The 15,033-nt window shown below is 39.9% G+C and overlaps 1 protein-coding gene across 2 annotated transcripts in view; it reads left to right on the forward strand.

The window, feature by feature from the left end:
* Positions 1–15,033, forward strand: part of DPP6 (dipeptidyl peptidase like 6) — a 566,729-nt gene that overhangs the window by 466,145 nt on the left and 85,551 nt on the right. For both annotated transcript variants that reach the window (XM_031064312.1, XM_031064313.1), the window contains exon 8: positions 14,644–14,764. In XM_031064312.1, the coding sequence (XP_030920172.1) occupies positions 14,644–14,764 (121 nt within the window). The remainder of the gene's footprint in view (positions 1–14,643; positions 14,765–15,033) is intronic.

The following is a 15,033-nucleotide window of genomic DNA, read 5'->3' on the forward strand; positions in this document are numbered from 1 at the left end:
GTTTGCTAAATGTGCACTGAGTGGTGTTGCAGGAGAAGGAGGGAAAATGTGTTGAGTGGGAGGGAAAGGAGTAGCTGGGAACCACAAATCAGCTCCTCTGGTCCCAGGAGGCTCCTGGGGGTGTTTGGGGGGGTCCTGCAGCATCAGGAGGACCCCAATTGTGTGTCAGCCCTGGTGCTGCACTCCCTGAGCACTGGCTCCATCCTGCATCTCCCAGGAAAGGAGGGAGCCAAGGGCAAGTGTGGTTTGCATCACCTTGAAGATACCCCAATTTTCAGGAAATAAAATAGCTTTCTCCTTGAAATCTCCTGGTTTGTTCTTTTTTGGCAACATAAAGGAAAGGCAGGGCAGGAGAGTAAGAGGGCTTGGTTCCAGAATTGTTATCCTCTTTGTAGCTTCTGTTTCATCCTTCCTAGGGGAACTTTGGGTTGCTGAGCCTGACCTCTTTCTCTCTTGCATGTCTAATCATTCAAAAAAGAAATAAATCTGAAATAGAAGGAACCTGAATGATCTGCATTCTCTGCAATTAAAAATATAGTGGAAGATTCCCAGGAGCAATTTTCTATTTATCTTGCTTTATTTTGTCCTTTCTCATTAAATTATATGCCAATTTTTGCATGATTAAGTCCTCAGAGCATGTTTCTTGACTTCTTACTAGCCTGCAGAGTGCCACACATGCCAACTGAGCTGTTTAAATAATGGCAGATACTGGATCAGAGAAAATCTGTCAGAAGATCAGAATGCAAAAAAGCTCTCACTTCTGGCATCTCAGAAAAAATGCTTCAGCTTTTCTCTGATCTCAGCCAAAGTCTTGACAAATTAAATCTCACAAAGCTGTTGGAAGAATGGGGCCCTCAGCAGTGTGAGCTCCAGAGTCATTAGAAAGAGAGCCACTAATTTCAATGCAAGAGGGAACACATTCCCTAATTTTGGCTGTTAATAAAGGGCTCATTCCTCTCATTTGTCCTACAGCATGAATCATCATTTCTGCCTTTCCAGCATAAGTGAAAAACACTGTTAACTTGGAATAGCTGTGTGATATATTCACTATTTGTGGGTGTAAATGACTATGCAAAATGCCTATGGGAAAAATCCATCCTTTCTGTGGTGCACCTCACAGCCCAAAGCCACACTTAGAATTCCATTTCATCAGCCTACTGGCCTTCAGCATGGTGCTTGGTGGCTTTTTAGTGAACAGACTGTACTATCCTCAGTTTGTGTGATATTTTCCAGCAATATGAGGCTGTGGGTGGCATGACAGGACTGCAAAAAGGTGTTATTCTGTACCTTTGTCCTGTTCTGGGCATGCTTATCTGCACAAGAATCTTCACTCCTTGGATTTCTTCTCTTTCTCTGATCATGCCATCTATGACTCAACAGCTACCCACTTCTGATTTTGCCACCAAAACATAAAAACCTTCTGTTAATTGATCTTATTGGAATATTTTACCAGTTTCATCATGTTCCATCTCATGTTCCAAGGCTCTGCCCACGTGCTGAGAGCTCAGCAATGTTCCTGTGGTACATTTGTCCCAACAGTATCTAAGAAAAGGTTAATGGTGCCTGAGATCCTGAGCTCAGCTTCATTAAACTTGTGTGGCTGACAGGCCTGGACCTGTCTGTTTATCAAGAAAAGTGAGTGCAGTGTGAAGAGGTTTTCTTCGCTGTTTTTCTTGGCAGCACAGACAAAATCAGGGAGTGCTTCAGGAGTGCTTCAGTGCTTCAGGGACTGTCCAGTGCATCTCTTTAACTGAGGTGCTCAAGGAATCCAATAAACCCAAAGCTTTCAGGAGGCTTTTATCTAAGTCACCCCAAAATGAGCGCATCCAGGCTCAAAGTATTTGCATTAAGGACAAGGAATATCCAAGGGCCCTGCTGCCACAAGGAGAGAGGAGGCAGGAGGCCTGCTCTAATAAAATGCAGTGAATATTTGTCTGCATTGACAGCACTAAATACAGTTCACAGGAGCTGTTAAACTCCAATATCAAAAGCAGAAGCACTTCTGTTGTGCTGCTATTTTCTTTTTTTTTTTCCAAAATCAGAATCTGTAACCATCCTGACAGATATTAATGGTAATGGTGACACATCAGATGCTGGGGGAAGCAGTTTTGCACAACTTCAGAGGCAGCAGTTATAATTCTAAAAAATCTCTCTCATAGATCATAGCATTTATTCTTCTACAAAGAGAAACATTTCTTTTAAAGTTCTCCTGACCAGTCAGTCTATTATTGTTTACACAGTTTCTTTAAGTACAGAAAACATCCAGAAAGCAGATTAGGGTTGCTGGAAGTTTTGCATGTCCTTGCATTTACTGCAGCCCCACAGAAGGGCCAAAACAGATTTTTCCTGCATTCATAGGCAATAAGCCTTTTTCAGTGTCAACTCTTTTTGGAGCAGGAACTATCTCTTTTTCTTGTAGATTGGGCTGCAATCAAGTTTATAATTGGTTCTAAGGTAACAGAAGTTAAGTTTCACAGCAGGTGCAGAATATGCAATAAGAAATCTCTATTTCAGGGAAATGCAAATGCCAGGGGAAAAAATGGAGTGATTCTTTCAGCCTCTTCCATGTTAGGGGTTTGCAGGTGCCTTCAAACAGTGAATGCTGATGCTGGTAAACAGCTTAGTGTCATAAATATTAAAAAGTGCAATACAATTAAGTGAACCATTGGATTTTTTTAATATATAAAACATTTGAATGATAGATCCTGCTGCACATGACCAGAACCTACCTATTTCCTTTATAATTTTTTTAATGCTGTAGTACAATGTTTTTCCAACTAGGATATCTAGATGCAGAAAAAGCTGGTTAAATGATGACACCTGGAACTAAACTGGAGTGACTCCTCTAATTAGGAGTTTTTCCCCTGCCTGAATTTGTGCCTGTCATGCCAGCTTAGTTCCAGGCAGAAGGGCTGCACAGAAATCAAGGGAAGAGGATCATTTCCACAAGAGGCACTGAATCATCTGCTGTTGTTCCTATTCCAGCAGGGCTTTTAGACTGCTCTGTGTATAATTGCTGTAGTTCTATTTGTCTCTACCATTCTTTCATAGATTTTTGCATCATTATTTTCAGGCTGTTGTTCCCTCACCTTTTCTTTTTTACAATGACATATGAATCAATATTTAGCTGTGGTCTACTGTATGTAATTATTCTGGCTTGCTTATCTTGCTAGTTGCAAAAAAAAAAAGATTTCTGCCCTGTCTCACTCCACCCCCAACCCCAAAGTCTATTTAAGACCTATTTAAGCATAGTGAGGGATCTACATTCTGGAAAAGTAAGATTTTCAGCATAATAATGTGCCATCTCCTCATCCCCTTCTCGAACATAAGAATATGATTTTTTTTAGGAAAATTTAATTTAAACATATTACATATATACTGAGCACCTGGACAGGTTGCTCCTTTCTCCTCTCCCCTCACTTTATTCAAATCATTCCACTGGAAAGTGTTGTGTTTAGGTTTTGTTTTGTTTGTTGGGGTTTTATGCCTTTCATGCTCTCTCTTTGTTTACAGTGGCAGCAGTGTCCTATTTTTAACTTTTCACATCCTTGTCATTCCTTTGTCACCCCTGGGCTTGGTGACAAAGGAATGACAAGGATGTGAAAAGTTAAAAACAGGATTGGGTCCTTGTGCCCCTAAAGGGAGGCTTTAGCACAGTCAGTGTTATGTTCTTTGCTGACAAATGGTCACAATCTCTTCTCCTCCCAGCACCCTTGCTACTGCATCTTCATCAGGTGGCAAAAGAGCAGGATATTTAGGATAACTGCAGGTGTTGCAATAAAATGTTACTGAAGGAATATTTAGGTAATTTTATTTAAAATAGGATGTTGCTCTTTTCGTGGCTGTGAAATATTTCAGAGGACAAAATGAAATTTGCTATTTGTGTAGAATTTCACCAATAAATCAGAAATAATTGCCCTTACACCCAATGTGACACATAGGATGATGCAGGCTTTTCCCCTGGGGGTGAGACATTACCACAGGCTTCCTCTGTGATTTCTTATCTGTCATTTTGTTTTCTGGTGAAGTTTGATTTTTTATATGTCACTTTCTTTTCTGAAGTTACAGCAATAGATTCCTGCTTTTAAATGGACTTACAGAATTGATGCATTAAATGTCACTGACATTCACAGTGTGCATTAAGGAAACTGAGTGTGTTCTCACAAGAAATGCAAATATCCATGGATTTTCTAGCTTAGAGGAACTCACCATCCTGTTCCTTTACAAGGAAATAATGAATTCTCTTCCTTATATGTTACCAAATTTCCTCGCCTGCTACTGTACAATATTCCTAGCAGGAAAACACTCCAGCTTTGGGTCAGTGCCACTGGAAGTTGTTCCCTCCCTTTACAGAAATTTTTTGAATTTCAATTGAGATTTATGGATAGTGAACCACTCTTTTTTATTAGGGGCAGTTTTCATTTCAGAGATCTGACTGCCAAAATTATCTTCCTGTCCATGCACAAGTGTTCCTGGCGTCTTACAAATCATTGGTAGGTGGAGGACGTCCTTTGGAATATGTGCTTATGAAAAGTGTGGTTCTTAAAACTGCAGTGAAAATATTGACCTTTTCTTTTAGATAGCTGCCATGAAAATATTGACCTTATCCTTTAGGCAGCAGCAGTCACTGCTGAGAGTGTGGGGAAATTACAGACGTTGGGATGCCACAGGCAGGACGGGGCAGTGCCACTCAAGGAGGGTCCCACCTTGGCTTGTGGTGCTGCTCTCTCCTTCCCCAGGAGCTGCCATTTACCAGAGAGATGAGGAAACTTCATGGAAAATCCTGTTAGCTCTCCTCCTTCTTTATGCTGACACAAATAATCTTTGTGCTCTTCTTAGTCAGGTGTTCTCTCTATAACACAATAAAGTATTTTAAATGGAACACTGTATCATCTCACATTAAATAATCTAATTTATAGTCATGCCCTACATAACCATCAGAGATATTAGGTTATAGAATACACGATAATCCATCAAGCAGAACTTAAAAGCAGAAGCAGAGTTCCATGCTAAATGGTACATTTACTATTACATTCTTTTATATAACAAGGCAGTTATAAATTAAAATAACCCCATTAGAATACAGGGCAATGAAATACAAGCAGACATGGCTCTTTCTCTTTGTTGAGGTGAAACAAACCCTCCTTTCTTCCCTGAAGAACAGAAAATAGGACAGCACATTTTTCTTGAAACAGACATTTTTAAATCTCTAGAATTCTGATAAGTGTTTATTTGTCTGTACTTTGGCAGATTCTAGGTGTGATTACAACCCATGCATGTTGTGGTCTAACCTGCTCACAGAACACAAATTGAAATGCACAGCATCTGTAACGATGCAATGTCAAAAATATAAAAAAACTTGCAAAAAATCGAGAAGAATATTAATGCACGGAAGGGCTTAAACTGAGAGAATCAAGAAGAAAAAAAAAATCTCTTCTGTACCCAGTTTAAAAGGAAAAATTTTGGGAATGTGTCTCCATATCATAGAAATCTGCCATTACTTCTATAGTCTATTATTTGGGACTTTATCTCAAGTATTAGTTTTGACAATTTTGGATTGTCTAAAGGCATTTAAACCCATAAGATCTTAAATCTCTACTGATTTCCTAAGAGAGAATGCAAGGGGGCTACTTCCAAGCAAGTTTCTGAATAGGCCAAAGTCTGCTCTCCTAAATTCCAGGGCTTCATTCTTTTTTTTTGCCATATTTCCTCTTGTGATCCTGAACTTCACCACCTCATGGTGTGTGCAGCATCAGCTACTCCCAGCTTTCACCTTGCCCTGTAATTTCTCCTGGTTTGAAAGTGTGAGGTCCAGCAGAACATCTCCATCAGCTCCTTCATCACCTGTGTCAGGACAAATGCCCTCCATGCATCTCCTGGGTTATTGTGCTTGGGTTTTTTTGGCCCTGCAGGAGATAAAGGTTAAGTTTCCCCATGAGGATCAGGGTATTTAAATGTGAGCCTTCTTCCATTTATATGGAGAAGGGCACATCTCCTTCCTCCTGACCAGAAAGCTGGGATCAGGCCCTCCCACTGCTCCTTTCCTTCCTCCACCCACATCCAAGCCCCACAAGGAGATCACCTCCCCCAGCCCCAGCAGAAGTCACCTCCAGATCTCCACATCCTCTCTGGGGAACCCTTCAGACTCTGCTCTAGAGCTCTGGACACTGCTCACAGAGATAGGAAATGTTTCTTCATTTGAAGACAAGAAGGAATGTTTTTTCCATTCTCTCTGACGTTTCGGTGGCTTTGTTGATCACATGTAACGAAAGCAAAATTAATTTCTTAATGTTTATTTTGCAAGGTATATTGGCAGTTTCCAAGCTATGTGCCTAAAATCAGGAGATTTTCATGATTTACTAGGGGTGACTCTTCTAAATTTCCTTTTCCAAATATTCAGTCAAGGCCACTGAAGGCAGGAGATTTTTTTGTTTGAGTTTTGCTGCGGCTCTGGTGGTTTCCCTTGCACAAACAGCTTCATTTCTTTTCACTGCACTGATTTCTGTGCAGCCAAGCTCTTACACCTGGAATCAGATGTTTTCAAGTCTTCCATCCCCAGTGATGAGTCATGAATATTGATTTTGATGTGTTCATGCATCAGCATGATTCTTACATGCATCAATCTTCACTTCTGTATTCTCTGCCTGTAGTGATCCCCCGTTTTTTTTAGCTTCTCTGTCCTGAAATCTTCCCAGCAGAGTTATTTTAAACAGGTTTAAAATTCCCTGTGATGTAAACATTACCTTTGCCTATGTCTGGGCAAGGTAAATTTGAATTAAACTAAGCTTTATCTCTTTGTGGCATACCTTCAGAAACTGCAATGTCTTCTAAATCCCTGGTGTCTTAAGGAGTCAGCTTCTTACTTTGAATTAAAGCAGACAAATGGTCTGGTATGAAAAACTGCAAGTGTAGCCTTTTCTGTCAATTATTTATTAAGATGTGATCCTCTGCAATGTTCTGATTGTGTGGAAGAGTTTAATTGTGTAATCACTGGTCTTAATAATGACATTTTCATTTTGTGAAGAAAAAAAAGTTGATTTAAAATTCTTTATCTCACTCCTCTGTCACAATTGTATTCTGTCTCTTTCCTAAGTTTGAACATGAACCAATTGAGGGAGAGAATGAAAATATTTTGAAGGTTTTTGTCTTGTGTTTTTTTTTTATCACCTGGTATCAAACTATTTTTAAATAGCAAGAAGAAAAACCTAATTAAAATACTAGATCTTATTATGCAAACTCACTGGTGAGGAGCAGTTTATGGTTTCATTACCCTCTTTGAAGGACTGATAAGAGCTGGTGTAATCACATCATATGCATTAGGAAAAACACTAATGACAGAATACATTAATGACAGCTATTTGAACATCAAAGTTTGCATTTTATGAGGCTCAAAAGAAATTGGCAGAGTATTCATTAAATAATGCATAATCAATCAGCAACAAGCTTTAGAACTGATTTTGAATTGATCACACATTTTTCTGCTGAAGTTGATGTAAGAGCAGTAAGTGCAAAATGCCAAGACCTTTCTGGTACAATTCTTGTCACACTTCCTTGGGATCACAAAATGAAAACACAATTATTGTTTCTGCTTCAAGATGCTACATGGATGAGGACAGGCCCAGGCTGATTCTGGGTGGTACAGTCAGGATTTAACTCAAACAAACAGCAGGGAATCTCTCTCTTTGCAGCTTTTCATTTCCACTGTCCTCAGCTTCCAGGTTCCATATGGCAGCAAAAAACAAAACCAGCTAAGAAGGGATATCTCCAAAATATTTGGATGGAATTAAAGAGCACTAGAAATGGTGTAGAGGGAAGGTCTTTCTGTTTGTGCATTTCCAGGAAGGGTTTGATAACAATCAAAACTACTTGTGTCCATGGTCTGACATTTCCAAACCACATTTACAAGTTGTGGCTCTGTTACAGACCTCAGCCAGCCACTTAGCATATAAATAAAGACATAATACTTTTCCACTTCCTGAACATATTGGTAAGATAAATCTGTGTGTATTTTCCAGAGGCATTCTGATCAATGTGATGAATAACACCATATAAATATGTAGACAGTTAATATACAGTTCAGCACAAAACATTCCTATCACTGAAACCCAAAAAAAATGGACATGAGTCAGACTGTTCTAAGGAAATTTCTTATGCTGAAAAGTTTTTTAAAAAGTCCTTGATTAAAGGGGCTTTAAATCCCCTTGTGAGATTATTGTGGTGGGTTGCCCACCAAGTTGCTCTATCACTCCCCCTCCCCAGTGGGCCTGGGGGAGAAAATTCTGTGAAAATCTCATGGGTGGAGCTAAGGACAGGGGGATCACTTGCCAGTTGCCATTGGGGCAAAACAGACTCCATTTGGGGAAATCAGTTTGATAATTTGCTATTAATTGTAACAGAATTGTGAGAGTGAAAAAAAACCCAAAAATAAACAGCTTCTCTTCCTACCCCTCCCCATCCACTGGTGACCATGGTGTCTGTGTTTCTCTCACATTTTGTCTCTCCTCTCACATACATACAAACCCAGCATTTTCACCCTTTTATAAATACATTTTCACAGATGCACTAGCAGTGCTCCTGATGGGCTCATCTTTAACCAGTGGCAGGTCTGTATTTTTTCGTAGATTTTTTTGTTTACTGATTCTGCAAAATAAATACAAGTGTTTCTGAGTGGTGCAAAAAAGTCTTTAAATTATTCTGTTTCTTTTCTTATTATTCAGAATGTGCTCTCAGGAAAACTGGTTTTCCAACAAAAGAGCAGAAAGAGAAAAAATAAAGTTTTGACATTAAAAACAAGAAACAATGAAATACATCATGTTGGATGAGGAGACAATAGTGTGTTTATTTGTAGTTCTATTTCCCCACTCACTGTGTCTTCCTTTTTGTGCCTGGTCTTTTTAAGCCTTAAAGGAAGATTGAACTGATTTTGAATTTAAAGAAGGGTTTTGTGGTTTAACCCCAGCCAGCAGCCAAGCCCCACACAGCTGATTGCTCCAGTGGGATCAGGGAGAGAACCAGAAGAGTAAAACCCAGAGCACTCGTGGGTGGAGATAAATGCTGTTTAATAGGAGAAGTGAAAGCTGGGCACACAAACAAAGCAAAACAGGAATTAATTCCCTGCTTCCCATGGTTGGGCAGGTGTTCAGCCACCTCCAGAAGAGCAGGGCCCCATCACATGTATCAGTGACTTGGGATGACAAACACCATCCCTCCAGAAGTTCCCCTCCTCCTTCTCCTTCCCCCACTTTATATATTCATGATGCTGTGTGGTCTGGGACAGCCCTTGGGTCATTTTGGGTCCCCTGTCCTGGCTGTGTCCCCTCCCATCATCCCAGGCACCCCCAGCATCCATGACAGCGTAGCAGCACAAAAAGCAGAAAATTCTGTGTAAACCTTGCTCAGCATTAACAAAAATATCTCTGCATTATCAACACTGTGCTCAGCACAAATCCAGAACACAGCCACTGGGAAGAAAATTAACTCTACCCCAGCCAAACCCAGCACACATTGCCAAGGAAAGGTTTATGACTCTGTACATGAAAACCAGTTCTTGTTGATCAAACTCTCCATGTCAGAGTGCCAACCTTTCCATGTTATCTCTTCTCTCACAGGTAAATCCTGTGGGCTCACCTTGCAGTGTGGAAAGGAGCCTTTAAGGTGTAGGAAACATTTGCACTTCTCAATGTGCTAATACCTTAAAGTAATAAACATCCAGGCATTAACTTTATGAGAAATTTGAGTGATGCAGTTCATGCAGTTGACAAGTTATACATTAGAAATTGTGGGGTAAAGAGAACATAAACTTAGAATGCCACTCTACAGCTGGTAAATAAATAGGAGAAGTAAAAATGCAGATTAATGCACATGAATTTATATTCTTTTGATCTATGGAGAAGTAGGAATTTCACACATCTCTTTAGCTGGAAGGAAGGTAGGTTGACCAACTGTAAAAGGAGGTGTTTACCTACTCAAAATAGTTGGTCACTGTGACTTTTTAAGTCTTAAGGAAATGATTTTCATTATATTCCAAAAAGAATCCATAAATTAATCCATTTAAAGGTACCAATATTTTAATTAATGCAGCATAATTGCTGAACACCACTCTGGGTCAGTTTGGTAGAGAGAATTATTTTAGAAGCCCTTAAGCAGTTGCAAAAGCATTTTAAATAAATCCTTGAATCAATCAGAATCATTAAGGCTCTTGCATGTTTGAAGTGACTTAAGTTTAATTTGTTGTTAGATCAAATATTTACCCTACTGTATAAATTTATCTTACCAGATACTTAAGCTTTGACTTTTCTTCCTGTCTCAGGCTTGTGGTCCAATCACCCTCATATTTTTTTTCCTCCAATTTTAATTGTGTGGTGCAAGGATGTCAAATAGTTTGAGGTTTTCAATTCTAACACCAGTTGCATACAGGCAGAGATTTCTTCCCAGATCACAGGAGTTAGTGGTGTGCTGATACTTGAGGATAAAGGGGTTACAGCTGAAAGTCGCATACTGAGCCACACAAAGCCAAGAGCAAAATCCATTGATTTTTATTATCCTGGGATTTAGTGAATTCATTTGAAAAAACCCAAACTTTATCTTAATCCCCTCAGATGTTGCAGTTATTTTTGCTAAGTGTTTAATCTTGGGGGCATCTGTTAAAACATCCAGCAGAAAGAGAGGTCTTCTGCTAGATCCAGCGAAGTTCCATATGTTAATTCTGATTTCATTAGGAAAAATATTCTAGGTTTCATTGGTTTGCCTGTTGTTTTTGAGAAACTAAATGGTGAAAATACATTTTTCCTTTTATTCTGTGTCTGTCCATCATCTTGTAAACTTACATCTTCCTTGGTTTTTTTTTTCTGTTGTGTTAGCAATTTCTGTTTCTTCAATCTATGTATGGATGTTTCCATTCTTCTTTCTTATTTCAGAATATCTTCTCTTTCCTCTGTGTTGAATGTGTCATGATGAAAAGGGACATGGAATTCAGCACAGGGCTTTCCTGGCTTAGCACAGCTTGGTTTTCCATGCCAGTAGTTGTGTTCAGTGTTGGATTTTAAGGCACATGTACTGCAAGAATGTCTGGGTTAAAGTCTTGCTCAAATATGCACACGAAAAGCAAAGACACCAGAAATTTGGGCTCTGCTCTTTATCTCCTGTACAGAGAGGCATAAAACTGAACTTCATCCCTTCTGTCATCATTTTAAATTTGTCTAGGAGTGCTATGCAAAGCTGGCATAAAGTCATGTAAATGTGATGTCTGAACATATTTTTACTATTTTTCTTTACTGAAATTTCTTATTCTCTAATTAGCTGGCAGGATTGATCATTTGATAGAAAGCACTGCTTTGATGCCATGAAGCCAAAACAGTAAAAATTGTTACACAGGTATTTCACAATAACTTCAAATCTGTTTCTAACATGGGATGTGAGGTAATCCAAAGACATTTCTCTCTTGATGAATAACAGAAGTCCAAAAGCTTTTTCTTAATTTATAAGATACATTAAACAGAAATCTTCCTTGTGCTGCTTCAGTTATCTTTTATCTTGATTATGGTTGACGTTTTTAGGGTACAAGACACTGTAGTTAGGAGGATAATTTTCAAATCTCCATGAGGTGCTGCAGTTTGGCTCTGAATTATATGGGAGGCAGTTTGAAGTCAGAGCACTATATTATTTTTCCACTGCAGCTACCAGATACCTCACACAGCCTGATGAGTGCAATGAAGCTTTGAAAGATCAAACAGTGAAGATGGAAACATTGCAACACCTTAAAAAGGCAAGGGTGGGAGTAGGTTGTCAATCCACCTTCTTTATTTTTTCTGTAAACTCATAAAACATTAACTATAGTACAAAATATTGCAAACCTTATTTTGCTGGAAGAATGTGGGCAAGGGAAGGGTTGCATCACTTGAATAAATCCACTTGATTGTGTGCCTGCCATAGAAGAGCTCTTACCCAAGCACCCCTTAACACATTTAGTACTCAGACACAGAGATTTGGATTTATTTGAATTCTGAGTATCTTATTCTGCTTAGTCTTCACAATTTTTATGCACATTTAAACTTCAACAACCTCCCCATATGCAGATTAGCTAATACATAAAATTCTTTACTTGGAATACCTTACCTGGCTGCTCTGTTTACTAAAATTCAAGGTAGGAAAGAGAATGTAATATCTTCCACAATGTATTTTTACTTTCAAAATCTATTCATTGAATGCAGCTCTTCCTAGTTTAAAAGGAAGAAGAGCAAGCTACAGTTTCAGTAATAATTTTTACCTTTAGGCAAACCTGCTATAACTCCTGCCAAAATTAAATTAAGATCTATACTTTTTTCTGGAATCTTTCCAGCTCATCTTTGGGTGAAACATATACCATAATAGGATGTGAAGCAGAAGATGAAAGCAAATATTTTTCCCAATTCTCTCATTTCATAACGTGAGAAATTGCTTTCTAGTATCATGGTAGAAATACATAACATTTATTCCAATATCTTCAAGCGTAGAAAAACCCACCTATAAATGTCTACTAAATTATATTAACAGTTTGCATTTCAGTCTAAATAGCTTACTGATAACATCTTTTCAGTTTTAATAGAGTTTAGAAATGTGTTAAAGATGCGGATGAGGAGCAGAATAAAGGGTCAGTGACCTGCCACACCTCTCAGACACACACAATCTATGGGACTGCATGGGATCCATCCAAGGGAGCTGTGGGAGATGGCACAAGTGCTCACTGAGCCACTGCCCCATCATTTACCAGAATCCCTGGTTAACTGGGGAGAGCCCAGGTCACTGGAGGTCAGCAGATGTGATGCCTGTCTACAAAAAGAGCCAGTGGTGAGAGGCTCAACAGGGCCAAGTCCTGAATTTGGGTCACAGCAACCCCAGGCAGTGCTACAGGCTGGGGACAGTGGCTGGAAAGTGGCCCTGTGGGGAAAGGACCTGGGGGTGCTGGGTGACAGCAGCTGAACATGAGTCAGGTGTGCCCAGGTGGTCAAGAGAGCCAAAGGCATCCTGGCCTGTATCAGAAATGGTGTGGCCAGCAGGACCAGGGCAGTGATTGTCCCTCTGTCCTGGGCACTGGTGAGGCTGCACCCCAAACCCTGTGTTCAGCTCCCTCACAACAAGAAAGACTTTGAGGTGCTGGATCATGTCCAGAGAAGGGCAATGGAGCTGGGGAAGGGTCTGGAGCTCCAAACTTGGAGGGGTGGCTGAGGGAGCTGGGATTGTTTAACTGGAGAAAAAGAGGCTCAGAGGGTGGATGCCTTGTAAAGGCTGACCTAAAACAAAGACTAGAACAGATGGAATTAAAGAATAAAGTAGGAATTTATTAAAAGGCCTCAATGGATTCACCTTGGGCAGCACAAGAGCCCAGCCAGGGCTACACCCAAGATGAACCAAAATAGGCACAAAATGGTCACAGGTCTCTCACTTTTATAAGTTCTGCTCCATTTGAATATTAGAGTTAATTGTCCAATTACAGCTTTGGGTTATGAAATCCCATCCTTCTTTTTGCCGTCTTCATTCTGCCATTGTTTGTGCTCTTGGGCCTAAAATTTGGATCATTTATTTGTCTTTGGTCCCCAGCTAGAGAAGGAATTGTTTTGTCTCCCTATTCTGTGAAGAGAGCTTACTATCCCTTAATATGAAGCTCAGAACTACAAACTAAAGCAGTACAGAATCTGAAAAATATAAAAGCCAAAACCTGAGGCATTAGGAGACCAAATCACTCCCCACAATTACCTGAAAGGAGGGGGTAGCAAGGGGGGATCTGTCTCTTTTCCCAAGGAGCAAATGGTAAGACAAGAGGAAATGCCCTCAAGCTGTGCCAGGGAGGTTTAGGTTGGATTTCCAGAGCAATTCCTTCACAGAAAGGGTTGCCAAGCATGGAAACAGGCTGCCCATGGAGTCACCATCTCTGGGGGTATTTAAAAGATGTGTAGATGTGGCATTGGAGGATGTGCTCTAGTGATGGGCTTGGCAGTGCTGGGTTAATGCTTGGACTCAGTGATCTTAGAATCACAGAATGGTTTGGGTTGGAAGGGACCTTAAAGACTTTAGGGGTGTTTTACAACCAAGTGATTCTGTGATTCTGTGACTTTACTTAGAGCAAGGTGTGTTTCACTTTGGGGTGAGGGGACAGGAATTGTGCTATCGATGGCAGAGGAACACAGAACAATTTAACCTCATGATAAAGACAGATGCCATGGAACAATATTTTTATTAGTGGCTGGCTAAAGCTTTACTTCCTGATCAGCATTTAGACACATGAATAAAGAGCCTGATTCACAGGAACATTTCACAGCAATAGCTCTAACAACTCTCCAAACCTGAGCAGTGGAACTCTTCATCTCATGCCCTCTGACTGAACTGTTCAGTTTCTTCAGAAATGAAGACAGGAGTGAGAGAAACAAAGCTTATATCAAAGCACCAAGGCTTCAGTTTGTTGTAAATTAGCATCTTTCTATTAGCTGATGGCATTGGAAGCAAGCTGTGGAAATCCTTTTTTTTTTTGATAAAAGATGCCATAAACTGTGATATGTGATTTCGTACTGCCAATTATTGTAAAAAGCAAAATGCAACATTTTATGCTGGAGCCACTGCTTAATGCTGTTCTCTTTTTCTTTTTCTTTTTTTTTTTTTCCTTCAAATCAGATATTTATCTTTGAGAATAACATCTATTACTGTGCCCATGTGGGGAAACAAGCCATCCGAGTGGTCTCCACAGGAAAGGAAGGTGTTATTTTCAATGGGCTCAGCGACTGGCTCTATGAAGGTAGGACACAACATTTAGGCCAGCAGTTAGTTATGAGTTTAAGTCATGCTCTAGAATTACAGACCTTGCTGGAATTAGACATCCAGCATTGCATTTCTGGGCACTGGTTCACCACAGAGCTGAAAACCTGCTATTCTAAGAGTTGCCTGGTGTGCTGGAGTGGAAATAATGTGAAATGGTGTAAGAATTCTGTTTTCAGGCTGTTTTGTTTCCCTTAGTCTGAAGGTAATAAATCACTGGGCTTTAATGAACAGAACTGCTTCATTATT

The sequence above is a fragment of the Geospiza fortis genome, unplaced genomic scaffold (assembly GCF_000277835.1).
Source record: "Geospiza fortis unplaced genomic scaffold, GeoFor_1.0 scaffold73, whole genome shotgun sequence".
Classification (NCBI taxonomy): Eukaryota; Metazoa; Chordata; class Aves; order Passeriformes; family Thraupidae; genus Geospiza; species Geospiza fortis.